General features: G+C 48.5%; 1 protein-coding gene across 11 annotated transcripts in view; it reads left to right on the forward strand.

The window, feature by feature from the left end:
* POU2F3 (POU class 2 homeobox 3) overlaps positions 1-21,685 on the forward strand; it is an 80,523-nt gene extending 58,838 nt beyond the window's left edge. For 5 of the 11 annotated variants that reach the window (XM_060160614.1, XM_060160603.1, XM_060160610.1 and 2 more), the window contains 10 exons: positions 1,430-1,534; positions 2,779-2,881; positions 5,138-5,220; positions 7,536-7,718; positions 8,123-8,264; positions 10,207-10,343; positions 11,895-12,056; positions 17,510-17,576; positions 18,647-18,782; positions 19,766-21,685. In XM_060160614.1, the coding sequence (XP_060016597.1) occupies positions 1,430-1,534; positions 2,779-2,881; positions 5,138-5,220; positions 7,536-7,718; positions 8,123-8,264; positions 10,207-10,343; positions 11,895-12,056; positions 17,510-17,576; positions 18,647-18,782; positions 19,766-19,805 (1,158 nt within the window). In that variant the 3' untranslated portion in view covers positions 19,806-21,685. Of the gene's footprint in view, positions 1-403; positions 567-1,429; positions 1,535-2,778; positions 2,882-5,137; positions 5,221-7,535; positions 7,719-8,122; positions 8,265-10,206; positions 10,344-11,894; positions 12,057-17,509; positions 17,577-18,646; positions 18,833-19,765 lie in introns of those variants that run through there. The other 6 variants (XM_060160609.1, XM_060160608.1, XM_060160612.1 and 3 more) reach the window with 4 other exon arrangements.
* The last annotated feature ends 5,921 nt before the right edge of the window (positions 21,686-27,606 follow it).

Here is a 27,606-nt window from a genome sequence, read left to right on the forward strand (position 1 = left end):
TAGATCCCAAGCTCCCTGCCATATTATATGAATCCAATGTCACTTGCATACTCCCTACCCAACGCCCCCATCCCCACGATGGACTTCCTGAAACGCTGCGAGAGGGTACAGTAAGCCCCCTACATACAAATGAGTTCCATTCTGAGAGCGTATTCTTAAGTCCAATTTGTTCACAAGTCCAACCAAGAAAGCCTAGGTGCCCAACTAACACAATCGGCTATATAGTACTGTACTGTAATAGGTTTATAATACTTTTCACACAAATAATACATAACAAACAAACACAAAAAATAAAGCAAACATTTTTAATCTTACAGTACAGTACCTTGAAAAGTAGTACAGTACAACAGCTGGCATACAGGGACTGGCATCGAGTGAACAGGCAAGAAGGGTTACTGACTGGAGGAGGGAGAGGAGGTGGGAGACGGTAGAGCTGACGGATCGTCAGCAATAGGAGACGGAGGACAAGCTGCAATGTCACTCACGCCTGACAGTGATGGCACAGGTTCTGGTTCCTTGCTGGAACCAGATGCATGTTCGCATCTCTGAAAGTCTGCAACTTGAAGGTTCGTATGTTGGGGACCTACTGTAGTTGTTCTCAGGGTGGGAAGAGGGGTGGGCACAAGTAGTGCTTCCTGCCCTGCCCGAAGGGTGGTGGAGGCTGGAGAGAGTTTGCACACCACCACAGTCCCCTCAGGCTGCAACTACAGCAGTGACTGTGAAGGAGACATGTCCCCGCCTGTAGGGAGACAGGCAAGGACTGTCACCTAAGCCGCATGGGTGAAGAGGCCAGCTGCAAAGGTAGCTCAGCACGCAGAGGGCAGACAAGTGTGGAAAACAAGGGGGGATGGAGGGGAAACTGGCTCCCAGACTTTGGGATTTCATGGACCAGGAAAATAAGAAAACATAATATAAAGGAGATTGGTCAAGGGTTGCCAGTTTTTTTTTTTTTAATTTGTGAAAGTGGGGAGTTTTTAAAATACCATTTAGGATCACCATCATTTCCTAAAAGAAATTCTAACATACCACCCCCCAAGAAAAAAGAACATCACCTTGGAATCTAAAAGAAATGTCTAAAGTCACTACAAAAATTCCTCGTCTTTTGGCGTTTCAGTGGGGAAGAGCATATATTGCACTATGTACCAGCACATGCCCCGGAATGGTGTTCAGGAACGATCAATCCAGGTGGATTCCCCATCTCGAGGATGGTTACTCCAGAGAGACTCTCACCTCTGTCCCTTACCAGCTGCCCCGGCCCAAAGGGCTCACGCAGGCAGGAAAGTCAAGCTGCAGCCCAGTAGACGCTGAGCTAGTTCTTTGACTCTCCAGGCTTGTCACTTATCTCCTGCCTCGGTCTTCTCTAAGCTTCTACTTCTGTCTGCCTGGGGAGGCCCAGAACTGATGCTCTCCCCGCTGCCTCCACTTACAGATTAAAACCGAGGACCTCAGTGACTCCCTGCAGCAGACCCTCTCTCATCGGCCATGCCACCTGAGTCAAGGACCTGCCATGATACCTGGAAACCAAATGTCTGGGGTAAATGGCAGCCTGAGTCGGGAAGCCCTGATCCTCTCAGAGGGCCAGTGAGTTTAAGTCAAGCCTCCTGCAAAATGCTTCACCTCTAGATCTGGCTCTCAGTGAATGCAGATTGGGCTAAAAAAAATGCCCTGCAGGGAAACTTGGAGGCCTGCATTGGGAGGGGGGCTGGGTTACAGAAAAATCCTCTGAAAGATGCAGCCTGGCTAGTTATGGGAAGAAGGAGGTCTCCACCTCTCCGGAAGAAAAAGCAGTCAATCTTGCCAAAACAATGGAGCTAACCCCTACAATGGGGTTAGCTAGCCCCTAACGATGGGGCTGGGGTCTGCCAGCCGTATTCAGGGGAGCCCCATGATGACAGCTGCTGCTGTGGTTACAGAGCATCTCCGTCCCCAGTAAGCCCATTCTCCTCCCCCAAGGTTTTGTCATACTAGAAGGAATAAAGAGGCACCTGAAATAGTAACGACAAATGTCTGAGAAGGCGGGTGTCCACGCGGCAAGCCCCTTTCTCGATCTGGATTCCCAGGGGAGGAAAGAGCCGACCCTTCCCTGGAAATATTTAAGACCAGAACGTGCATTTATTCCTTCACTTCTTTATTCAGCAAGGGTTTACCAAGTCTTTCCTTTGTGCACAGACCTAAGCTCAGTCCTGTGGGGTCACAGAACCCTGGGGGTCTAGGTCACAGAGGACTCCCAGATCCCCCAGGTTTTGGGAAGTAGTATTTCCCTTTTGGGGGCTATTGGGAGGAACCCAGGGGAAACGGACTTTCTGTTTAATCAAAGTGGTTCTATTAAGAACGAATAACGTGCCTCTTCCTCCAGGAAAGGTTCAGGACCAGGAAATGGCCAAGACAAAAGCGACTTTTAGCATATCAAGTGGCGTGAGATTTTTTTTTAAAAAAATTAGAAAGTTGGGATTGCATGTCATTTTTAGGATAAACCTCTGAGAGATGGGTGATACCCACAGTCTGTGCCCTCGGGGCGTTACCAGTCTAGCTGAGAGACCTTTCTGATACACAAAAAAGTTAAATAACAAGGCAAGGTTTAAGCAAGGCACAGCTCGGCTCAGTGCAGGAGGTGTAACAACACCATCATTAATGGGGTAGCTGCTATGTGTCAGACACAGGGATACAGAGGCATAGGGCAAGGTCCCTACGGAGACCCACAGGACAGATGGGCGGCGGGCAGATGGAGCCCACACTTGCAACTTGTAAATTCTGTGATGCCTGTATCTCCCTGCACAGGACATGGCTTCCCTCCACCCGCTCCAGCAGCTTGTGCTGGTTCCCGGACACCTCCAGTCTGTCTCCCAGTTCCTGCTATCTCAGTCCCAGCCTGGGCAGCAAGGTGAGAAACCCTGGGGGCTTCTACATAGATGAGTGTGCTAAGGATCTGCTTCTGCCTGCTGGGACCCAAGTGTGGGGCGTGGCTGACTGGCTCACCCTCTAGTATTAAGAGCGGCTTGTCCACCTCAGGGCCCGAGGAAGCGACCTGGTGTGGCCCTCCAGGTTGAGTCTCCTTTTCTGCTTCCCCCTCCCATCGTCCTCAATTTCATGGCCAGTTGAGACCGAAGGCGCAAGGGTGGCAGGAGCTGGGGCAGAACAAGGAAGGAGGAGCTCCTTGGGAATCGCAGTCCAGATATGTCCCGGATCCTTGGAAATCTCCCCAGGTTGTGGACGTGGACTCAGACTTCCACCCTTGGGAGGCTGGAATTCCATTTGGGTAGAGCGGCAGTGCCGCCCACAGGCTGTGGAGAGCGTTTTCAGGTTTTCTTTGGCAGGGAAGTTACTCACAGGCAACTTCTCCTTGGCCAAGAAAAAACAGATTAGAATATTCACAATAATAGCTAACATTTCTTGAGCATGATATGCCAGGAGCTCTGCGGAGTGATTTTCCTGACATCTTTCAAAATAACCTTGTGTTATGTCACCGGTGACCTACTAGAAAGTTCCATAAAATTCTGTCGGAAACCCATGTTCTTGGCATTGCACTGTACTGCCTCTCCCTCTCCCATCTCCACCAACTAGGGCTGAAAGTGATGAAGTATAAGCTTCCCTCCATTGTACAAATCCCAAGGAGAGGCTTTGGAAACCCAGGACCCAAAGAAAACGTAACTCTGCCTTCTGTCCTTAGCACCTGCCCAAGTTATAGTTATCCTTAGTTACCAAGTCATCTCAGAGTGTTATTATGATGATGAATGAGAACATATGTGAACCTGTGAGTATTTATCTTGCAAAACAGTACATATCATACTTCTGGAATAGGAAAGGGAAGGTAACAGTTCACTCTGTTTCTTTTTGAAAGGCGGTGTTGTGAAACTGGCTCAGGCATATAACCAATGAGGTCAGTGTATGACACAGGGGGAAAGAAACAGTTTAGTATTTGGAATCAGAAAAACTCACTGGTTAAAAAAATGTCCCCTGCTAGCTGTGTCTCCTTGAGAAACTTACCTAACCTGTCTGAGGTTCCATTTTCTCCTCCCTAAAACTGAAATCATAGTAAAACTCTGCCTCACAAGCTTATTAGAGTTATTTGATATAATGCATGTGAGAAGGCTTTGTACATTTCAAAAGGCACCGTAAGTGTCAGATTACTATTAGCACTCAAGCTTCCGACTCACAGTACAGGGCTCCTTACAAGAGCTTTTTTGCCTATGTATTTTAATAACGAAAAATTAAGCCCTGGTTGTTTTAGACTGAGGAGCAAAACGGTCAGCATCAGTAGATCTACACATCAGTGACCCAAAACAGCTTAGGGACGACAGAGAGCCCAAAGTTCTGCTGTGTGCTGAGTGCTTGGGGTGACCTGCCTCATCGTGTGCTTCGGTAATTTGATGGCCCCATTCCCACAGTGAGAGTGAGAGTTCCTGGCTGTGGCTCTTCTTAGAGGGAGGCCACTGTCACGACCACCATCCAGGCAGAGCCCTTCATGGACAGTTTTCCTGGAGAAAGCGATCCTCAGGCAGTGCAATGAGCAGGTAGAGTCCATACCACCAGGTAGAGTTGCCCCTTGCTCTTCCCTTCTCTCTCAGCCTTTCCTCCCAAGTGTTCAATGTCTGGGTCCTGCCGAGAGCCTCTGCCAATTGGCTGCTGCCCTTTGGAGCTGTATGGTACCATTCCCTTGATCCGGCATCTTTGCAGATCAGGCTAGGCCTTTGTAGCCATCCCAGGTGCTTCTGCAGGCAAAACGGAAACCCTCAGCTCCAGCTTGAATTCTTAGTAGTCATCCCCACATCTCCTTCCCCCGTGGGTTTCTCCAGGCCTGGTTCTCAAATCCCAGAGCAGGTTGCCTTGACCCTCCTCAGCCTTTGCACCACTCCAGACAGGCGGGCAGGCAGAAGGACTGGTTTGGGGACTGCTGTTTACATCTGTGTATCCCTGTGTCTGATTCGCCTCCACCTGTGTGTGGCAATCCTGACAGTGCCCATGGGGGCCTCTCCACAAGGCTGGAGGCGGGGTGGATGGACATGATTAGGTAGTGGGGCGGGGGTGGGGGGTGGGGGTGGGCGGGGACAGTTATCATGGTTCCAAAGCTGTAGAGCATGTCTTTTCAGCCGGCCTGGATTTGATTCGTTTGCTCCTTTGTTCCTCCCCTTTCACCCAGGTCTGCAGTCAAATCTTCTCTCCTTTCCACAGCAGCAAAGCTCTCTCCTCCTCCCACAGACGGGGCTTGGCCTGGCGTCCCAGGTAAACACCCACGTTCTTCCTGTCCCAGCTCCTGACAGAGTTAAGCTCCTAGGCTTCCCCCACCCACTTTACGGTACACTTACCCCTCTGGGAAGAGGGAATCGCGAGGGATTATCCCAGTCGGCACGGGGGCAAATTCAAGCCACAGCCAGAGGAAATGAGGGACCCAGTATCACTGGTGGAGCCAGAATTAGAAGCCAGAGATTTCAGCTCCCGGGCTAGCCTGCTCTGTGTGCAGGCATTCCACTCCCGCCCCAGTCAGGCCCTGGCATCACTCCTCTGAGAACCTGGGATCAGCCAACTTTCCAGGGAGGCCAAGGTGACTGCCAGCCCTGCCCAGGTGCTCTCAAGCGCCGAGGGGGAGACCAGAAGCCCAGAGACCTGATGTGCTGAGAGCACCAAGCCAGGGCCTCTCATCTCTGGGCCTCTCTTAAGAACTGCTCTTCTAGACTGCTTCCTGGAGGGGACAAAGCGAGGGTCAGGAGGACGGAGGCCTGCGAGAGGGCCCTTTGCAGAGCTGCCGTGGTGTCACACAGCACCTGTTTTCCAGGGAGAAAAAAGACACCTCTTCCTCTGGCCAGACGCGGCCTCACGCCAGGGAGTGTGGCTTGGCGAGGGCAACAGGAGCTACACTGGAGCTGCCACTCCTCCCCTTATCTGGGTGACCCGGTGCAGTTAATGCCTGCACTGCTGCATGAGGCGCCTCTGCAGAGACGGACGTGTGGACTAGTTGGGAATGACTGCAGAGACCCTAATGTCCCTTCTCGGGGCTAAGATCCCCGTGGATCGATCACTCAGGGCCCTGGCTTCACAGGGCTAGAGTCCAGTGGAGGCCCCTGGAAGGGGGTGGGTGCCCCCTAGTGGCTAATAGAAATGGGGACACCAAGAGTCGTGAGCTCTTGGACCTTCTCCTGACTGCTCTCCGAATCGCATCATCACAGACTTAGATCTGGAAGAGATCTGACAGAGGGTTCAAGATCACCTTTCGTGTCTTATAACACGAGAGCCGGGCGAGACCAGAAGCAGAGAGACTGTTTGGAAGGTTATTAAGATCATCCTGGAGCAGCGGCAAAGGGACTGGCTTTGGGTGGTGGCAATAAAGGTAGAGAGGAGGGGCTGACAGGGGATGTTGGGGAAGTTGACTCAGTGCCATTCGGCCGCTGATCGGATGTGAAGGGAGTAGGGGGAAGGTCTAGCAGAGAGCTCAAGACATGTTTGTGGGATGAAAGAACAAATGAGTTCATGAAAAGGAAGGCTGAGAGAGGACCGAGGCCTTGTCCTGAGGGTCTGGTCCACGCCACCTTCTCTCCCACGGAACAGGATCAAAGCTTAATGGTTTCAAATCATTCTGTTCTAAAAGACCCTCCCTCGGGGGAAAAGAGTCCTTAACTTCTCTCTGGTCATCACAAGGCTGCCCGTCTGAATGGGAAGCCTGAATATCTTGGAAGAAAGGAGTAAAGTTAACCCCAGTCTCGGAAAAGAGTAAACTGGAAAGGAGTGAGAAGAGGGTGGACTTAGGCCATGCCATCCACATCGGTAGCAGCCCCTGCCCTGGACACAAGCCCATTAGGACCCCAAGCCTGATGGGTTTCTGCTTCTTCTCTGTGGACGGGTTGGATTTATTCCTGACCCCAAATGGGCACAACATGGATTCTAGGTATAAGGGTCTGCTCTCCTATGAAAATAAACTAAAGAAAGAATATCTCCTGACAACGACAAATGAGATCAAGGTGCAATTAGACAGCACTGGAATACCTCTGATTAAAAAAAACAAAAACAAAATTCTCTCCGGAAAGAAGATGATTGTTTAGAAAATAAAATGGCAGTCATAAGAGTTTGGAATTTTGTGGAAATTCCATTAATGCAGTGAATTTCAGATGCCCTCTGTTATCTTCAGTTAATGCCTGTTGAACACCTCAGTTACTTTGCTTTGTGGAAAAGAACAGGCAAGGCAAACAAACTTTTCCTTGTCCCGTTCTGAGATCTGTTTCAGGGATCTTTGTAAACGAGTCTGCTAGCTCCTTTTATGGTAGAAAACTGAAAGGAGGAAGTTACCTGCTCAGACTCAAATAGTGAGTCATACTCTAAAACCCAGAAAGGCCACCTCCCTGTCCCGCACTCCTACTGTTTCTACCCCAGCTACTGCAGCTATTTGCCAGTCCCTTCATGGAGACTCCAATTTCCACTTGCACACCATCGAAATCATAGGAATCCAATCTGTCATCCTCTAAGTGGGCCTATTCGTACAAAATATCGGGAAATGCGTTTGATCTGTTGACTGTTTGTGCGTTGGCTTGGTGTGTGTCTGTTCTTAGGCAGTTGGGTGCCCTGGGGTGCCAGGATCCTCTTTAGAACCGCATCTGGAAGCATCCCAGCATCTCCCAGTCCCCAAGCATCTCCCCAGCTCTGGAGGAGCCGATGAGCCCAGTGACCTGGAGGAGCTGGAGAAGTTTGCCAAGACCTTCAAGCAGAGACGCATTAAGCTGGGCTTCACACAGGTTCGGTTTGGGGCAAGGAGGTAGAAGAACTTGGGTCGAATGAGTAGAGACTGGGGTTCCCGAGTGGAGGTTTTAAGAGCTCATTGTGTTTGGGGCAAACCCACCGTGTTCCTGCGTCCCCTGAGAATGGGGCACAGTTGCCGTTGGTAGGGAAAACGGGAACACCGCTGGTGGAGGGGAGAGGAATGAGAGCCAGGCAAGGAGCTAGGCACGAGGGCACAGCGCACTCAGAGTCTAGGGAGAGAAATAACCAAGTCTCCATCTTGGAGGGAAGAAACTGGAAGGGAGCCACAGTGAGCAAAGGTTCGCTGGGTGTGGATAGGCGCTAGGATGGTGAGGGATGTGGACAAAGGAGAGAAGGGGCCTACCTCTCAAAGTTCTTCCCTCTCCATCCCCGCGTGCAGGGAGACGTGGGTCTGGCGATGGGAAAGCTGTATGGCAACGACTTCAGCCAGACTACCATCTCCAGATTTGAGGCTCTAAATCTGAGCTTCAAGAACATGTGCAAGCTCAAGCCACTGCTGGAGAAGTGGCTGAATGATGCAGGTAGGCCTCAGGGACACGAGGATGGATGGAGCCTTAGAAGGTCTGCAGGGAAGGGGGCGGTGACTGGTCCGTGTTGGGGCTTTCTTTCTTTCTTTCTTTCTTTTTTAAACAACATTTTAAAATTATTATTTATTTATTTTTGGCTGTGCTGGGTCTTAGTTGCAGCATGCAGGATATTTTTTTTAGTTGCAACATGGACCCTTAGTTGCGGCATGCGAGCTTCTTACTTGCAGCACGCAGACTATTAGTCGCGGCATGCATGCGGGATCTAGTTCCCCGACCAGGGATGGAACCTGGGCCCCATGCACTGGGAGCGTGGAGTCTTACCCACTGGACCACTGGGGAAGTCCTCTGTGTTGGGGCTTTTGGCAGTCAATACATAGCACCCTTTCCTCTCCTCCTGAGTCTGGAACCAATTGAGAAATAAGACACAGGAGACAGCCAAGTAGAGATGAAAATGTCAGCTTCACTACTGATAAAGCGCATGGAAGACATAGCTTTAGGTCTGTGGCCACGAAGACTTGCCCCATTTTATTCCCTACCCCAGACACACCCAGCCTAGACCGTAGGACAGCTCGCCAGAGACAAAGGTCGGGTCTGCAGAGCAAACGCACTTACCCAGAATGCTGTCTGGACTAGATCTAGGTCAGGGGGTTAGGGAAGTAGGTTCTCTAGGGTCTCATGGCTGGGAGGAGGAGGCAGTAGGCACAACGCAAGATCTTCACCTGGCGAATTCTTGAGTAGGTTTTCAGAGGGAAGGGAGTTACTCCAAGCTAGACTGGTTGGGAAAGGCTTACAGCAAGAGTGGGGCTTGCAGGAGGATTCAGTCAGGCATGGGGGGCCAGGAGGTCTGGGTTGTAGGCCAAGGGCAAAACCTTTGCAATAATGAATGGAAGAGTTTGGTGTCATGGCATAGCATGGGACAGGGTTTCTCAACCAAGGCACTAGCAACAGCTTGGGCCAGATATTGACCTGTGGCGGAGGCGGTCCTATGAACTGTAGGCTATTCAGCGGCATCCCTGGTCTCTACACACTAGATGCCAGGAGCACCTGCCCCCTGTTGACAGGTGTAAAAATGTCTCCAGATACTGCCGAATGTCCCCTGGGGGAGTGAGGGTGGTACGGAATCTCGCCCCAGGTTGAGAACCACTGGTCTAGGAGCAGAGCCAGTGTCAGGGCTGGGCTCTCGTCTGTAGTTAATGTGGGTCAGTGGTTACTATGGAGAGAGAGGAAGGCGGGGTATGGGCAGCCAAGGGTGTGACCCTCTCGGAAGGTGCTCCACGTGGAAACAAGGGAGGGGGTGAGGAAGCTCCCCAGCCCGCCCCGCCCCACCCCCACCCGTGGAAGGCTGATCCTTCGCGGTTTTACTGGAGCGCCGAAGTGAAAGAGGTGATCAGAAGGTCTTATCTCCGGGAAGGGATCCTGCAGATCATTTCTTGTGCGATTCCCTGGCTGCGCCTGAATCCTTCCTAAGGGACATCCCCGCCGACCCCTCATACAGCCTCAACCCCAACACTCACACTGAAAAGGAAGTGGCTTCCACACCAACATTCCGCCACCAAGTGCCACTGCCTTTAGCTCAAAACACCAGTCCTCATTTTCCTCGGGATTCACATCCAGGCCTACTTATAAAAGACAGGCTCATGGGCGTCACTCGTAGGAGCTCTGCCTGCCCCCACTCACGCCCACACGTGCCGCGGATGTCTGGACGTCCCCGAACCATGACCGCAAACGCTGGAGGCATGGCAGTGAGAGGCATAGAGGACCTTTTGCCCAGAGCAACGAGGGGAAGCAGGATTCTTGGTCTGTCTGGTTCCCCTGTGTCGGGGAGGGGGCTGCAGAACCTGCCGGGAAGGGTCATTGGACCCCAAGTCCATCGAGCCAGAGCCTGAACCAGCTGCTTTCCCTTCCCTGAGCCTCCTCTGCTCTCCCCTCCCCACAGAATCCTCTCCATCAGACCCCTCCGTGAGCACCCCCAGCTCTTACCCCACCCTCAGTGAAGTGTTCGGGAGGAAGAGGAAGAAGCGGACCAGCATCGAGACCAGCATCCGCCTGACTCTGGAGAAGAGATTTCAAGATGTGAGAGGGCCCTTTGGGTGGCGACGGGTGGGCCGACTTGCACGGGGGTTGAGCAGACGCACACAAGCCCCCCGGCGCCACCCCTGAGCCCCCATACCCCTGCCTTGGGAAAGGGTCGGGACAAAGAGACACGCTCCCTTTCCGGGTGCCCCGGTGTTTGAATGAGAGGCTGGGTTCCAGAAACTTCCTCCCCCACTGACCCTTCTCGCCCTGACCTCTGTTTGGTGCCCATTGTCCCTCAAGCCGGGAGATTTAAAGACAGGGGTATAGAATCCCAGAGGAGAGTGTATCTCTGTATCCAGTTGAGATAAAGGGAGCAAAGCCAGGGCATTGTACATAAATTCTTTATTTTCTTTGCATTGTTCTGTATTTTTCAAATTATATATATAATAAATGCTTGTTGTAAACAATTTGGAAAATGCAGGGAGGCAGGAAAAAAATCCACCACCCAATGCCATCTAAATGCACGTCCTTCTATTTCTCTCTTCTCCGTATATTTCAATATTTGTAGTCATATTACGTAGACACCTTTTTAAACCTGCAGCAAAAGTATATTCTTGAGCCAATATGTGGACACTAATAATACCAGTTATGTGCCCCGGGGGAGCTGGGGAAGAGAAGAGGGATAAACAGGTGTGGTCTAAACAGCCTCTAATCAGGACCCCTTAGGTACCAGCCTCCAGAGCTTCCATCCACACCACACGGTCCCTAAAGGGCTCGCCTGTGGCCTAGTTCCACCTTGCAGGCCCCAGACCTCCAGGACTCCTGTCTCTCCAGCAGACTCTCCAGCACATATGACTCAGGACCTGATGGCTGCATCCTGCTGGCAGGATGACAAGACCTAGCTTTTCCTTCTGATTAAGTTTCTGAGAGCAACAAGAGTAAGGGAGGGTGCAGAAGAGAGAGAAGGGAGCTAAGATCAAAGACTGGGTGGGGGTGGGAGGGGTCAGAACAAAGGAGTGATGGATATGTATTGGAATGTGTGTGTGTGCGTGTGTGTGTGTGTATATATATATTTATATACACACATGTCTCCTTTATAGTCTTGATGGGTCCTCATGTTTTAACTTTATCATTTCCTATTTTGAGGTAGGCAGCAAGAAATGACGCAAGAGAAGGGTATCAGATTCTGAGGAAAGAACAGAAGGGAGCGTGTGTTCTGGGGATTCTGCCTGCCCTACCTAACTCATCAGTGGGCTCCTCTTTTCAGAACTTCTGAAGAAGGAGCGAGAGAAGAGCCTCCACCCTGTGTCAGGCCCTGTGCTTGGCAGTTTATACACATTTTCTCATTTAATCTTCATAATCATCCTATACGGTAGGCATTATTTCTCTCATTTCATAGATGATAAGACTGAGGCTCAGAGAGGTTCAGAAAGTTTCCTAAGGCCACAGAGTAAGTGCTCAAGCCACTATTCCATCGTAGGTCCGATTCTAAAGCTTTTGCTCCATCTATTGTTCTATCCTGCTTCTTCGGAACATCTGTTCCCCACGCACAATTCTTGATCCTATTCCCTTCTCCTCCTGACTACTCTATCCCTTTGGTTTCTGTAGAACCCCAAACCCAGCTCAGAGGAGATCTCCATGATCGCAGAGCAGTTGTCCATGGAGAAGGAGGTGGTGAGGGTCTGGTTCTGCAACCGCCGTCAAAAGGAGAAGCGAATCAACTGCCCTGTGGCCACACCCATCAAATCACCCACGTACAGTTCCCGGCTGGTGAGTGGCCAGGAGCCAAGCTGCCCGCCAAGCGCTGGGGGAGATGAAGCCTGGAGGGCAAAGAGTCCTCCCCGTCCTAAAGAAGACGGGGGTTGGGGAGCAAGGAATAACTGTATAAACAAAGAGAGGCTGTATACAAAATATATATAATATAAAGAAGAATAAAGAAGGATAAGGAGATAGAAAGTGATTACGGGGAGATGCTTTTATAGTAGAGGGGTAAGAAAAGACCTCTCTGATAGGGTGACATTTGAGCAGGGATCTAAGTATTGAAAGGGAACGAAATATCTGAGGGATAGAGTGTTCCAGGTAGAGAAACCAGAAAATGAGAAGACCTGACATGTTTGAGGAACAGCAAGGAAGCCAGTGTCGCCAGGGCAGGGTGAGGAAGGAGGTGAGAAGTGGGAGGTGAAGTCCGAGAAGTAACGGGGAAGTAACAGGAAGCCATTCACCGTGGTCTCGGAGGCCATCGAAAGGACCTTAGCTTTTAGTTTGAGTGAAATAAGAAGACACTGGAGAACTGACATGGGCTGCTATGTGGAGATTAATTTGTGTAGAGGCAGGATACCAGCCTGAGAATTACAACAGTCAGGCTGAGAGTGGTGGAGGCTTGTGCTAGGGTGGAGATCATGGTGGTAAGGAGACGTGGCTGGATTCTGAATGTATTTCAACCATGAGCCAACAAGATGAGCTGTTAGCTCAGATATGGAGTGTGAGAAATGAGGCCAGGATGAGCAGCTGGTTGGAAGGTGCTGCCATTTTGGGAGATGATGAAGACTGCAGGAGGAACAGGTTTGAGGGGGAAAAAAGACTAAGTATTCAGAGCTGGTCCTATTAAGTTAGACTTACCTCTCAGGCATCCAAGAGGAAGGGTCATGCAGACAGTTATATCTGTGATTCTGGGGTTCAAGGGGAGAAGTCAGGGCTGGCAATAAGTTGAAGTTCAAGCAGAATGGGAAGTTTGGAGGATACGCAATGTCTTCTCAATCTAGGAGAGAGATGGTGCCTGGAGGGTCGGGGGGAGGGTTCTTCTTCAACCCTAGGGATGGTGATGGTTGAAGGTTAAGGGAATTGGGGATAATGGTGTTGTCCTCTGTCTTTTAGTACTCAAGGATGGGTGAAATTCAGCCTCGCTCTGGGTGGGACATAGCGACTTCATAAAACTATACTATTGTTCATTCTTTCACCAAACATTTATAGACTATCTACTATGTTTTGGTCCTTGTGCTGAGTGCTGGGGCTGCACAAAGAAGTAATATTTGTTCCCTGTCCCAGAGGACCTCACTGCCTAGCAGAGGAGACAGACAAATAAACAAATGATAAACAACACGATGATTTCTCTTGGAGAACTTAGGAGTAGCAGCTAACAAAGCCTTGGGAGGTGGTGGTTAGGGAAGGCTTCCCCAAGGAGATAATTAATACCTGAGCTGAGTCTAAAAAGACAAGGAGGAGTGAAGAGGCAAATAAGTGAGGGGTGGAATTCCCCCAGGGGGATAGTATGAGAACAGTGTTATGGAGGAGGGAGAAGAGAGCACATGCACGGAATGGCCGGTGGTTCCACGTGGAGGAATGTTGGAAGATGAGGCTGGTTAGATCAGCAAGGGCCAGACACAAGGGGCTGTGAGCGAGGCTAAGGAACTTGAAGCCCTGGGGAGTTGCCGAAGGACGTGAAGGAGGGCATTAGTGTGATCTGATTGCTTTTTAGAGCGATCACTTTGACTGTAGTTATAAAGGGTGGTTTGAGAGGCATCACATTTGGTTTCAGAGAGACCAGTTAGATGTGACTGCAGTTATCCAGCAGTGACCTTATAAGGGCTGAAGCAAACCCATTTGGTAAGAATGAAGGGGATGGGAGAGATTCAGGAGATAATTAGAAGGTAGAATTATTAGGTCTTGGTTAATAAATGGAAAACTGGGTGGGGCAGGGAGAGCGAGAAAGGAAAGAGAATACTCTGAGATGACTCTCAGCAGTCAGGCTGGGCTGATTGGGTAGAAGCTGGTGCTGTAGACGGAACAATGAAACACAGGGGGAGGAGTTGGCTTAGGAGCAGGAAAAAATGATGATTTCAATCCTTTACATCATTACGATATACAGAGAGGCCTGTGGGACACCCAAGTGGGAATGCCCCGGGCACTTGGAATAATGGGTCTGGGGGTCAGGAGGAAAGGCTAAGGTAGAGAAATGGGCTGGGAGTCGTAAGCACACAGGTGGTAGTTGGAATCCTGGGTAAGGAGGAGCTCACCTGTGGAGTTTGTACAGAGGAAGCAAAGAGGAAAGTTGAGGTTTCAACCCTGGGGAACACTAGCTTTTGAGGGATGGGCAAAGGGAGAGCACCAAGGAAAGAAACTGAGAAGGAGGAACCAGAAAATGCAAAAAATTGCAATGAAGTAGATGGAGGGGTGATGCAGATGCGAAGAGCCCTGCAAGAGTGCTTCGGGAACACAGATAAAAGACCCCCAAATCAGAATGGGGTGTGGGAGGGCTAACCCCCTGATTTGTTTGGAGAACAGATTAGGAGTTAGCAAAAAGAACAGCATAGCTGGCAGAAGGAACAGTGTGTGAGAGGCATGGAATTATAAAACAACGCGATGCATTTGGGGAATCACAAGCCTTTTGGTCTGGCTGGAGCTAAGGGTTTAGGACTAAGAGAGGTTGATGAGAGCTAGATCATGGTGGGTCGTGGATGCTAAATTACTCTCAAAGATATGAAGAACCGTTGACAGTTTTAGGTTGGGGACAATGTGATATTCATTCACCATTCCTGTCTTAAATACTTACTGAGCACCCACCATCTGTTTGGCACTGGGATATGGTGGTGCACAGGATACTTATTGGTGATCTCTGCTGAGAGTCTAGCAAGGAAAACAGACATTAAACAAATGCAATTTGTGATGAAGCCTCCAGATAAGATGTGTGGGTATCTGAGGGACCTAACTTAGTCCAGATGTCAGGGGCTTCTCCAGGAATGATGCTCAAATTGACAGCAGAAGAAAGAGTAGACTTGAATGGGGAAAAGGTCTGAGTTGCAGTGGGAGACAGGATGGAAGGGTGGAGATAGTGTCAGGAAGGACATTCTATGCAGAGGAGACTGTGTGTACAAAGGTTCTGAGGCTGGGGTGGGTGGGGAGAGGAAGAAAGAAGGTTGGAATGGAACCCGAGGAGTGAGAGAGAGTGTGTGAAAGAGGAAGCTGGAGTGGTAGGCGGGGGAATCATGTAGGGCGTTGTAGACCATGTTAAGGAACCTGAACCATGTCATAAGAGAGTCAGAATCTTTAAAGATGGGGCTTTGTTTAGAATAGATGGGAGGCAGTTATCACTTTGGTTCAATCCCAGCCTGGGACACCAACGTGAAGGAAAGTGGTGGGAGGCATGGAGGTGCCGTAAAGGAGTGTCATGGGTTCTCATCGTGCATTCAACACATATTGACTTAACACCCGCAAAGTTCCAGGCACTGCAGTAGACACTGAGGACACAGCAGGGGACCACGCAGGCATCATCCTGCCCTCATGAATTCCCCAGCCTAGTGGGGGAGAAAGATGTTAAATAAATAATCACATTAATACTTGTGGCATCCTGAAGGAAGACTAGAGAAAATGTTCTAATCCTGTCTTCTCCTCAGGTCTCATTGGGACACTGTCCGTGGGACTAAGACATAGTTCCTTCTGCTTCTGATGTGAAATGATCGCTAAGATACACAGTTAAGGGGAAAAAAAAGAATGAGACAGAGAGAGAAGGAAGGAAAAGAAAAAGGCAAAATACATTTCAGACCAGTGTGCACAGAATGCTTCCATTTATATACAAAATGTTAAAGGAACCACATCTATGTCTGCTTGCATATGTATAGTCCATCTCCGGAAGGAAGCAGAAGAAGCTGGTCGCAGTGACTAAATCATTATTTATTTAAAAACAACAACAAATGTCTGGGGGTGTGGCAGCAGGAAGGGGCGGAGGAGAAGAGAGAGGGAGATTATCAATAACATCTCTTACCTCTTACCACGCTGCTCCACACCTGTCTCCACCCTTGGTGGGCCCCAGCTGACTGAGGACTCTCCTTGTAAAAGGGCAGGTAAACGAAAGCAGCAGAACCATTGCTGATTAATTAGGAAATGAGTACATGCTGCATCCTGTCGGGATGGGATGTTCCAAACTGGGGAGGGGAGGATGGCCAATCCCAGCTCCCTGAGCAGAACTTCCTTGCAAGGTCCTTTGTAAAGGTCGATCTGAGCGTCCCAGGTCAGCATGAGAAGAATAAGGGGGAGGAAAAGTATGCAGGGTTCAGCTCAAATGAAGAAATAAACAGTTTCTAGCTGGAAACACACGACAGTTGACAGCTTCCTGCTGGAAGGAAGGGAGCTAACAGCCGTGCGCCGTTTGCCAGGCATTGAGTTGGAAGCTTTACGGACATTATCTCATTAAATCTTAATTAAAAGAAAATATGAGGGAGGTATTACTGCTCTTTTACGGATGAGCAAACCAAATCTCAGTGGGGTTAAGTGACTTGCCCAAATCACACAGACAGTGGTGGAGCCAGGGCTCCCCCCCAGATCTGTTGGGCCACAATGTCTATTCTTTTTATTATATCTTGTTCCAGGTTGTGCTAGGATAGTCATACTGAGGGAGGGGATCCCTGAACTGTGTGGGAGGTTAAGCCAAGTCATCTTAGGTCCCTTCCAAACTCAGAGCTGATGATGCTGTGAGGTATCCAGGGCGAGATGAAAGGCTTCAGAGACCGCAGTTCATCTCGTCCAGTTACCTCGGGAGAGTGGATGGTCTACTCACGTGTCAAGATGGGAAGCCTGAAACAGGGTGGTGAGGGCTGGGGGCTCTGCTGCCCTGAGCAAGTGCAGGGGTCTTTTAAGAAAGAAGAAGAGGGACTTCCCTGGTCCTCCAGAGGATAAGACTCCACACTCCCGATGCAGGGGGCCCGGGGTTCGATCGCTGGTCGGGGAACTAGATCCCACACGCATGCCGCAACTAAGAAGTCCGCAAATAAGACCTGGTGCAGCCGAAATAGATAAATAATAAATAAAATAAAATAAATACTTTTTTAAAAAGGAAGAAGAAGGGACTGGTAGACAGGCAGCCATCCAGCAGTGTCAGCCACAGCGGGGTCCAGGAGGCATGCTCCTCTCATCACCGGAGCACTTGAGCAGGGCAGCTTCAGCCTGGCAGTGCCCAAGAGACCTTGCCAGGGGACACGCAGCAGGGAGGGCAGGGCCTGGCGTCAGCAGCAGGGAGACGCGGGAGCAGGGCAGAGCCAGAGCTGGGTGCTGTACGTGGTCCAGAGACCTTCCTGTGAAACAAGGCACAGAGTGCAGGTTTGGGATTAGGAAATCATCCGGGAAGCTGAGCCCTGTCTCTGCAGAGTCTGGGGCCCAGCATCCTGGGAGAAGTGCGAGAGGTGGGAGAAGGAAGCAGAAGTGGACATTTATAAGCTTCTGTTGCCTTTCAGGTGTCTCCCTCTGGGTCTCTGGGGCCCCTCTCTGTCCCTCCTGTCCACAGCAGCATGCCTGGAACAGGTGAGCTCTAAACATGAGGTTTCTGAATAGTACCAGAATTCTTTTAAATAATGGGATATGAGAACTGAGAGGCACCTACCTAAGTCAGCATTCCCAAAACGTATTTCAAAAGGTGTTAAAATCTGTGCTAGGAAGAAAAGGCTTCTGTGATCAAGTAAGTTTGGGAAATGCTGGGTAGGCAACGTTTGAACAAGTGTTTGTTTTTGTTTTAATTGTCGCAGTTTCTCCATACAAATGAGCTGTATGGAAGGCAGGGTTTTCCAAACCAATTTTCTACAGAACTCTATTTTTCAAAGAGTATTCCAAAGCATTTCAAAGAGCTAGAGAGGATGACCATATGACAGTCCCTTGTCCTGACATAATTATCAATAGCAGTGCCTTCGACCCTTCAAAGCATCTTAGCTTGGAGGGTGAAATATAGGTCACCTTCTCCACGGAATGCTGTTTGGGAAACTCAAATACAGTTTAATCCAAATCTGCCATATTACAGAGGTCGAAAAGGGGATGCAAGGGGATGCAGGGAAGTGAAACAAGTTGCCACAGGCCACAGAGCTGCTTAGTGAATGGCCCAGGACTCCTCACTCCTGGTTGTGTTCTTTCTGGAAGACCACGAACCATCTGGAGATGGCAACATCAGAGAGGCTGGCCGTCTTTACCTGTGCTCTCGGCTTCTCTTTTCCTCCCCGAGCACTTTGCTTTCTTTCCTCCTCTCTTCCTTTCCAAGGCTTCTGGTTCTTTTGCTCATCCTGCCCCGTGGTCCGGGGCTGCGTATGCCCAGCCCAGGGCGTGTCCTGGAGTAGGATGATTTTGGCATCTGTATCTCCTGCGTTCGGCTAGTCTGGGACTCGCAGAACCAGCCACGCCGCTCTCCAGGGCCCGGGCAGAGGAGAGCGTGTATGAGGAGGGCTCCTTTGGGGCCGGGTGTCGATGCTAACATGGTAGGAGTTGGGCAGATGGGTGGCGGGTAGGGACAGGGTGAGCCCCCTTGGAGGATACGTGTCTGAATGTCACGAGGTCCCCAGACCCAGCCTCATTGTTTCCCCCTTGTTTTTGCCTCTCCTTGTTCTCAGTAACGTCATCCTGCCCCTCTGGGAACAACAGCAGGCCTTCGTCTCCTGGCCCAGGACTCCACGCCAGCAGCCCTACTGCATCTCAAAATAACTCCAAAGCGGCTGTGAACTCCTCCACCAGTTTTAACTCTTCAGGGTGAGGCAGAGGGGCGAGCCCAGAGATACCTCAGCGGGGCCGAGGGACATGTGAGAAGCTGTGTCTGGGTCAACACCTTGGGAAGGAAAGCTTGTCACGGGGCTGGACAAGGGGAATGGGGGGGCAGGGAGGGAGCAGGGTGGAGCGCCAGACTGGACTCTCTCCCTAGGGAGTGGGATTTAAAAGAGAAGCCTTAGCCAGTGAGCAGTCCTGGCAAGGAGCTGATGTCAACAAAGCCAACATTTCCCTCCTCACTGGGAGGGTGGAAATTTCCAAACCCTCCTGTCAGAAAGGGCCAGGTCCTTCACTGGGCTGAGGAGAGTTACCCTCCAGGCCAGCCCCTCCGCTCTGGGGTGTTCTGCCCCGAGCCTGAGCTTCCAGCGTGGCTGACACCATGAGAGCAGGAGGGTGCTACCCCGTAACCTCATGCTCCCACCCGGGATGCAGCGGGAAAAGCAGCCTCCCATCTTTGATTAATGAAGCAAAGAATCTACTCTAAGAGGTGCTCTCAGTGGATGCCTCGAGAGATCCTTCCCCGATTCAGAACAAAACAGAGATTTGCAAGTTAGGCGATTGGTTGAAGACCTGAGCTTGTCAGAAGAAGTGAACCCGCTGGTCCACACCCAGACTGTTCAGCAAGGCAGCCACCCCTTATGGGCCAATTGTTGCACAGCCCTAAAGGTTGGAGCTCCTCAGCTGTCTCCACCAAAAAAGAAAAAGAGAGAGAGAAAAAAACATATAATGTACATTTTAAAGAATTGTCTTGAGATATAATTCACTTTCCATAAAATTTACCATTTTAAAGTGTACAAGTCACTGCTTTTTAGTTTATTCACAAGGTTGTGCAATTGTCACCATGATCTGATTCCAGAACATTTTCATCACCCCCCACCCCATACCTGCCTGCTAACACTCACTGCTCATTCCCATCTTCCCTCCTCATTAGAAGCTGTCCAACTGACTTGTTTCTTCCTTCCTTCTAGATCTTGGTACCGATGGAATCATCCCACCTACCTCCACTGAGACCAAAAAAGTTACTCCTATGCCACCTGGCCCTGTATTCCCCACTGGAAGGAAGGGAGTCACGCCTTCTCTGTATGGACAGATTACTTTCAGGACAGTAGAAGAGAATCTCCACTATCAATGAACCCAAACTCTTGCCTTGTTCAGGAGCAAGGGCCTCTGGAGATCCAAACTGCGACCGAACCATGTGCTGGCTCCCTAGCGCTCTTGAAACGCACAGCCCGCCTAGGAGTTGACCATTTTTACCTTCCTTGCCTGTGCCCTTCTCCTCTCGTTCCAAATATGTCAGGTGGCTTCACTGCGACAGTGGTCTTTCAGAAAGGACCTCTTGGGCTTCCCTGGTGGCGCAGTGGTTGAGAGTCCGCCTGCTGATGCAGGGGACACGGGTTTGTGTCCCGGTCCGGGAAGATCCCACATGCTGCAGAGAGGCTGGGCCCATGAGCCATGGCTGCTGAGCCTGCGCGTCCGGAGCCTGTGCTTCGCGACCGGAGAGGCCACAACAGTGAGAGGCCCGCGTACCGCAAAAAAAAAAAAAAAAAAAAGGACCTCTTGTCATTATTCTCCAGCTCATCTCCAGCTCATTCTGGGCACAGCCATTTGCCTGGTGCCAAACCACCAGAGGGGTGAGAAGGTTTTGACTCTGAACTTAGCCACAATCTCCGAACTGATTCTAGAATCTATGAAAAGATTTGAATCTGATGTCTCCACCAAAGCTCTGATGTCTTCTCTGTTCAGCAAAGCCTTCTGACTGAGTCTTCACGTCACCCTATTTTCTCTTTAGCCCCGCCCCTTTTCCAGAACCACATCCATTCATGATTGCGTTCTCCGAATTCCCTCCTCTTTACAGAACGCTGAGCCACACTCAGCCCCCTGGGCACATGCTCTGCCCACAGGTGTTCTTCTGTCTGCTCCGTCTGCCCCAGAGTTCAGAAACGCTTATTCTTTCTCTCCTTTCCTGTATTTCTCCTTATCTCGTCCTCTCTCCCTTCTCCTGGTGCAGAAGGAAGAACACAAAAGCACACACGCAACAATTATGCTGGTAAATACCTGTGTATAGCCCTTTCCTTTTTTTGCATTATGTTCTTCTCTCTTTAGTGTGGAATTTTCCAGCAAAATATTTAACTCAGGTATGAATTTTGAAGATCTCTGTAATATTTTATCTTCTTTAACAAAAAAGAAAGAAAAAGAAAGGAAAAACAATACCAAAGTGTGAAATACCGTGCTAGCTTCCACAAGAGTTCCCACGTGGGCTGGGAATCCTTGTTGATTTCTGCAGGAACATTCTTTCTCGAGTCTCCTTCTTTGTGGACCAGTGTGTAAACATGTAACATGAAGCCATTCCAGAAATGGTAACTTTTTTTTTTTTTAGAGACGGCATGTCCAAGAAAATGATGAGATTCAAAGGAATCTCTCTGTTCCTAAATAAATTTGTATGGTGATGATATACAGTATTCCACTGTTGGCAAGAAGAGGTTTAGATTATTCTGGGTCTTTTTTTGTGCAGGACATGTGAGTGCGTGTAATGAAACGGGATGGAGAAAGGGTTTCACGTTGGTGGATTAAGTCTGTGACTCCCTGAACTGATGCTAAAGATGATATACATTAATACAGGACTCCAAAGAGTTCAGAGTTTCTACTCTTTTTGACAGAAGAGCCTTGAGGATAGAGTAGGTGAGAGATTGGCTTCCTCATTTTGTAAGTGGGAGAATGGAAAATGTTTAAGGTCAAGTCATTTGTAGACTTTAAGAGGGGAAGACTGAGGCTAATAGTTCATATCTCAGGATGTCCTGAAGGTCAATTATTCATTATTTGCAATGGAAAGTGATAGATATTTGAGACAAGGGATAATTCAAAAGTCAAATCTATTTGGCTTTGGAATGCACTGTGACTTTTGATGAGAGGGTTGAGGGGCAAGGAGGCTATCCCTGTGGTTTTTCTTGGGTTAATAAAAAGTTAAAGAGTTACCATTTTTGAGGCAAACATTGACCTGTGGTGGGAAAGGGAGGCCCTTCAAAAATGTAATGACTGAAGGGAAGAAACTAAAATTGGCATTAAACATTTGTTGCAAATACTAATATCCAAGGGAGAAATCCATACATAAATAACCATAAGTTAAGTGCTTTTCATGTTTGGATGGGGCTTATACTAAGACTCGTATTTCATGTCATGAAGTGGAAGAAAGCCTGTTGGTAGCGGTTACTTTGTCAAGAAAAGATCCAGTTGAAAGAGGCTCGGTATGTGTCAAAGAGACAAGAGGAGCCTGCAGCAATAATTAAAGTATGTAAAGAAATTACTCTGCCACCCATGAGCCCAGCTGTGCATATCTGTGCACACACACACACACACACACGTATGTATGCACTGTTCCTTGCATACTCCTGGGTGCCGGAGCTGATGCTTTCCTGCAGCAGTCTTGGCCACCTTGACATCTTGCTCAGGTGAGTGCTGAAAGCTGATGTCCTGCACTGTCCATGAGGCTGGTTTTCACTCATTTGACCCTTTAAAAAATACTTTATTTTTTAAGAGCAGTGTTTGGTTTACAACAAAATTAAGAGGAAGCTGTGGAGATTTCCCATAGACCTCCTGCCCAAACACGTTCGTAGCCTTCCCCATTATCAACATCACTCACGAGAAAGTAAAATTTTTTTACCAAGAATGAACCTACACTGACACATCACAATCACCCAAAGTCCATAGTTTACCTTAGAGTTCACTCTTGGTGTTGTACATTCTACAGCTTTGGACAATAGTATAATGATGTAGATCTATCATTATAATATCATACAGAGTATTTTCACTGCCCTAACAATCCTCTGTGCTCTACCTATTCATCTCTCTCCTTGCTACGCCCTTACAACCACGGATCTTTTTTTTTTTTTTTTTTTTTTGCGGTACGCGGGCCTCTCACTGCCGTGGCCTCTCCCGTTGCAGAGCACAGGCTCCAGATGCGCAGGCGCAGCGGCCATGGCTCACGGGCCTAGCCGCTCAGCAGCATGTGGGAGCTTCCCGGACCGGGGTACGAACCTGTGTCCACTGCATCGGCAGGCGGACTCTCAACCACTGCGCCACCAGGGAAGCCCTGATCTTTTTTACTGTCTCCATAGTTTTGCCTTTCCCAGAATGTCACATGGTTGGAATCATAGTATACAGGCTTTCCAGGTTGGCTTATTTAGTAATATGCCTTCAAGTTTCTTTCATGTCTTTTCATGAGCTTGCTAGCTCACTTCTTTTTAATGCTGAATAATATTCTCTTGTCTGGATGTACCACAGTTTATTTATTCATTTACCTACTGAAGGACATCTGGGTTACTTCCAAATTTTGGCAATTATGAATAAAGCTGCTATAAATATCTGCATGCACATTTTTGTGTGGACATAAATTTTCAGTTCCTTTGGGTAAATACCAAGGAGCGTGATTGTCGGATCGTGTGGTAAGAGTATATTTAGTTTTGTAAGAAACCACCAAACTGTCTTCCAAAGTGGCTGTACCACTTTGCATTCCCACCAGTAACATTACCAGAGTTCCTGTTGCTCTACATCCTTACCAGCCTTTGTCGTCAGTGTTCAGGATTTTGGTCATTCTAATAGGTGTATAATGGTATCTCATTGTTTGTTTTAATTTGCATTTCCCTGATGACATGATGTGGAGCAACTTTTCACATGCTTATTTACCATTTGTGTATCTTCTTTGTGAGGTGTCTATTAAGATTTTTGGCTCATTTTTTAATCAAGTTGTTTGGTTTTTTTTACTGTTGAGTAAACAGTTCTTTGTATATTTTGGGTAACAGTCCGTTATCAGATTGTCTTTTGCAAATATTTTCTCCCTGTCTGTGACTTTTCATTCTCTTGATATTGTCTTTCACAGAAGTCTTTAATTTTAATGAAGTCCAGCTTGCTAATTATTTCTTTCATGGGTTGTCTTTGGTGTTGTATCTAAAAAGGCATCACCACACCCAGCATCATGTATGTTTCCTCCTTTGTTATCTTTAGGAGTTTTATAGTTTTGTGTTTTACATTTAGGTCTGTGATCCGTTTTGAGTTAACTTTTGTGATGGTGTAAAGTCTGAGTCAAGGTTCATTCTTTCACGTGTGGATGTCCAGTTGTTCCAGCTCCATCTGTTGAAGACACTACCTTTGTCCCATTGTGTTGCCTTTGCTCCTTTGTCAAAGATCAGTTGACTGTATTTACGGGGGTCTATTTGACCATGGTTTTCATGAAAGAAATAAACAGAATTACAGTCTAACTGCTCAGCCTCCCGTAGCTTCCATTGTCCATTGCCTTGGACAGTTGCTGAACAGAGTCAAACCTGAAGGTGGGTACCAATTCACATTTCATGTCTGCAAGATTCTGTAAAACTCATCATTCCAGTCAAGTTTAACAGAAGCCTGGTCAGCTTCTTCAGCATCTAATTAGGCACAAGAGAATCAAAGGGCAACAACCAGTCATTGTTTAGGAGGAAGGAAGGGAAAAAGAATTGTTGCCGCTGCTTTTTGCACTTGCAAAACTTCGATCTTTAGTTGACTCAAGACTGGTGGGCCCAGCTGTGGGCGCCCAATACTAAGGGCTTTTGGTCCAACTCAGAGAATGAGTTTAGTCGTAGACTCAAATTAGGAATCCTGTCCTGAGGCCCCAGGTTGCCGGTTCAGTGCCTCTTCTCCCTGTGCACTCTGCATCCCCATGCTACATTCATGGACTGGTTTTGCTGACTCGCCTGCTTCTAGTGCTAGACTGTGGGGAGCTCCTTGTAGCTGAGTCTGTCTTTTTCTCTGTATTCCCATGACTAGCACTGTGACTAGTACATAATATGCAATTCAGGTTTTTAAAAGTTGAATGCTTTCTTTCAACCTCTAAACAACTTCTAGTGCCTTTCACTGATGTTAGGAGCTATGAATATAGAAAAATATAGTACCATCTGTAGTGGAGGCAGACTATCTTGGTGGTTAAGAGCGTGATCTCCAGTGCCATATCGCCTGGGTTCATACCCAAATCTGCCTCCTATTAATCATGTCACCTTGAGCAAGTTCCTCAAGTGCTCTGTGCCTCAGTTTCTCACCTGTAAAATGGGGATAACAACAGTAGCCATCTCGTAGAGTTGTTGTGAGAATTAAATGAATGAATATATATATTATATATATATAAAATATATATATATGTAAAGTTCTTGGAACAATGCCTGATACATTAATAAGTGTTATCTGTTATTATCCTGATTATTATGATATTATTGTTATTCAAATAAATTGGTGGAGAGTTTCCTGTCCTCTGCTCTCTCTAACAGCCCAGAACTTTCCTGGGGGACACCACAGTTGACAAGCATATGATTTGGTGGAACAAGGGTTGTGGCCAAAGATATGTGAATTAATAAAATTTAATCCCAAGTAATGGAGCTTGAACCTGGAATCCCAGTCACCCCAGGATAAAGACCCAATAAAGGCTCCACTGGAAGAACTAGCACCTTCCCTTATCCCCTCAGTCTTTAGACTCCTGAAGCCTTTAATATGTACTCTGTTCTTTCCTGGGAAATGGTGGCAGCAAGAAGGTAATTCCAGATTCAGATACTAGGAGAAAAAAACAACACTGCAACAAAAACAAATGGGGAAAAAGTTGAGATGTGCATACTATATGTTCATTTAGTGAAATGGATCTTTCCTTGTTTTCTTCCTGCAGGCTATTACTATCTCTTATCTGGTCTTTTCCAACTAGTCTTATACTGATTTTCATTGAGTCTCTATATGGCAGTGATTCTCAACTTTGATTACACAATGGAATTACCTGGGAAACTTGAAAAAAAAATTTGACACTCACACAGATTCTGATTTACTTTGTCTGGGATGTGGCCCAGGGAATTGGGATTTTAAACAGCTCCTCAAGTGATTCTATTGTTCTGTCAAGGTTGAGAACCACTGCCTGAATGTTCATACAGATCATTGGGGACTTTGTTAAAATGCAGATTCTGATTCAGTAGATCTGGGGTTAGGGTCTGAGATTTTGTGTTTTTAACAAATTCTCAGGTGATGTAGATTTTGCTGGTCCCTGGACCAGACTTTCAGTAGTAAGGACTTGGAGAGCATGGTAAAATTATTCCCTTTGCCCAATATCATCATAGGTTTCCTATTATCCGCATAATAAGATGCCTCAGCCTGGCATCTTAGGCTGGCATCAGTCATTTAAGGTCCTTAAACATCAGTGGTCCCCAAATGTGACCAATCATCTGAAGATCTATGGGCAGATTTTCAAAGATACAGATTCCTGGGCGTCACACCAAGCCTACTAAAGCACAACCTTCAAGGTGCGGCCTGAACAAAGGGTATTTTTAAAACACTTCCCAAGTGGTCTAGATGGTCATGAAGGTTTAGGAGCTTCAGTATGCTTCCAATATACATTTCCAGGCTCATTGCCCATTCATTCAACCAGCAAACATTTATTGCGCCTGCCTCTGTACCAGGTACTAGGGAAACAAAAATGAAAAGAGTGTGATCCTTACTCTTAAAGGGCTGGCAAGACAAATGACCCAAACAAGACTATGTATTATTTCCCAGACATGGCCTAAATGCTCACAATTCTGCTCGAGGTCTTCTCTTCTTAAGAATGTCTGGGCCTCTCAGCATCCTACCTTTGCCTGTCCTGATCAACCAACTCAGATGCTCTCTTTACCCCATTTGCATCTCCACACTTATGTTTGGTTATCTCTTCAAACTTACTTTCCCTGGTATTAAAACAGATCCAGAGAGGAGAGAGGATTAACCCAAAGTGAGGTAACAACAACAATAATTAACATTCATATAAAGACTTCCATGCACCAGCCATTGCTGTAAGCACTTTCCACATGAAAAGTGTGTAGAATGCTTGCAATAACTTTATGAGACAGCTATTATTATTATCCCCATTCTATGAATGAGAAAACGGAGGCACAGAAAAGTAACTTGTCCAAAAATACACAGTCAGTAACGGAGCCAGGTTTACCCTCAAGCCTTATACTCTACTGCCAAGTTGGTGACAGGGTTGACATGAGAAGGAATATGTAACTCTAATTTTCAGGCCTGAGCGCTTCCCTGGAAATTAGTTATTCGTGTGCTCGTTTCACAACTTAGACTCAAGCGTGAAGGCAGGGACTATGTCTTTCATCTCACACAGTGCCTAGCAGGGGTGCAAGCACTTAGTAGGTGCTCTACAACTGGTTATGGGATGGGCTGTCCCATCGTGGGGGGAGGGGATGGATATTTATTCTAACAAACAGACAACAAACAAACACATAAGCAAGGGCAACAGCCTGCAGGTCTCACGTCACCACTAGGTCATCATCACCCCTCAACACCACCGCCCCGCCCCCTCAGGCCTGCGCGTAGAAGGAGGACCCTCCCGCCCGCTTTCTGAACAGTCTCTGGTCCAGCTCTGGCTGTGCGCTCCGTCCTCCCAGCCAGCAGGTGCCCCCAGACCACCGGCTCCTCCTCTGCAGCCGTCAGAGCCTTGTCCTCTCTCCCTCTTTCCGCTGCTTCCTGCTCCCGGGATCCGGGCCCTGAGCCCCGGGGCCGGGGTTCCCGAGGCTTCCCGGGGCGCTCGGCCAGGTAACTGCGCGGCGGGGACCACCCGGTTCCCGCGGCCGGGATGGGGTCCGGACGTGGATGGCCCGGCCTGCGCGGTCCGCTGCGGGGGAAGGAAGCGGGCAGATGGCCTGGCCTGGCCTCTGAGGGGAGGGGGGTTCCTTCTGCCTTTGGGCGCCGGCTTGGGCGCCGGGTGGGATGCTGGCATAGCGGTCCGGCTCAGGTGTGCCCAAGCCGGACGTGACCACAGTGTAGGTAG

This window comes from Lagenorhynchus albirostris, chromosome 9 (assembly GCF_949774975.1).
Source record: "Lagenorhynchus albirostris chromosome 9, mLagAlb1.1, whole genome shotgun sequence".
Taxonomy (NCBI): Eukaryota; Metazoa; Chordata; class Mammalia; order Artiodactyla; family Delphinidae; genus Lagenorhynchus; species Lagenorhynchus albirostris.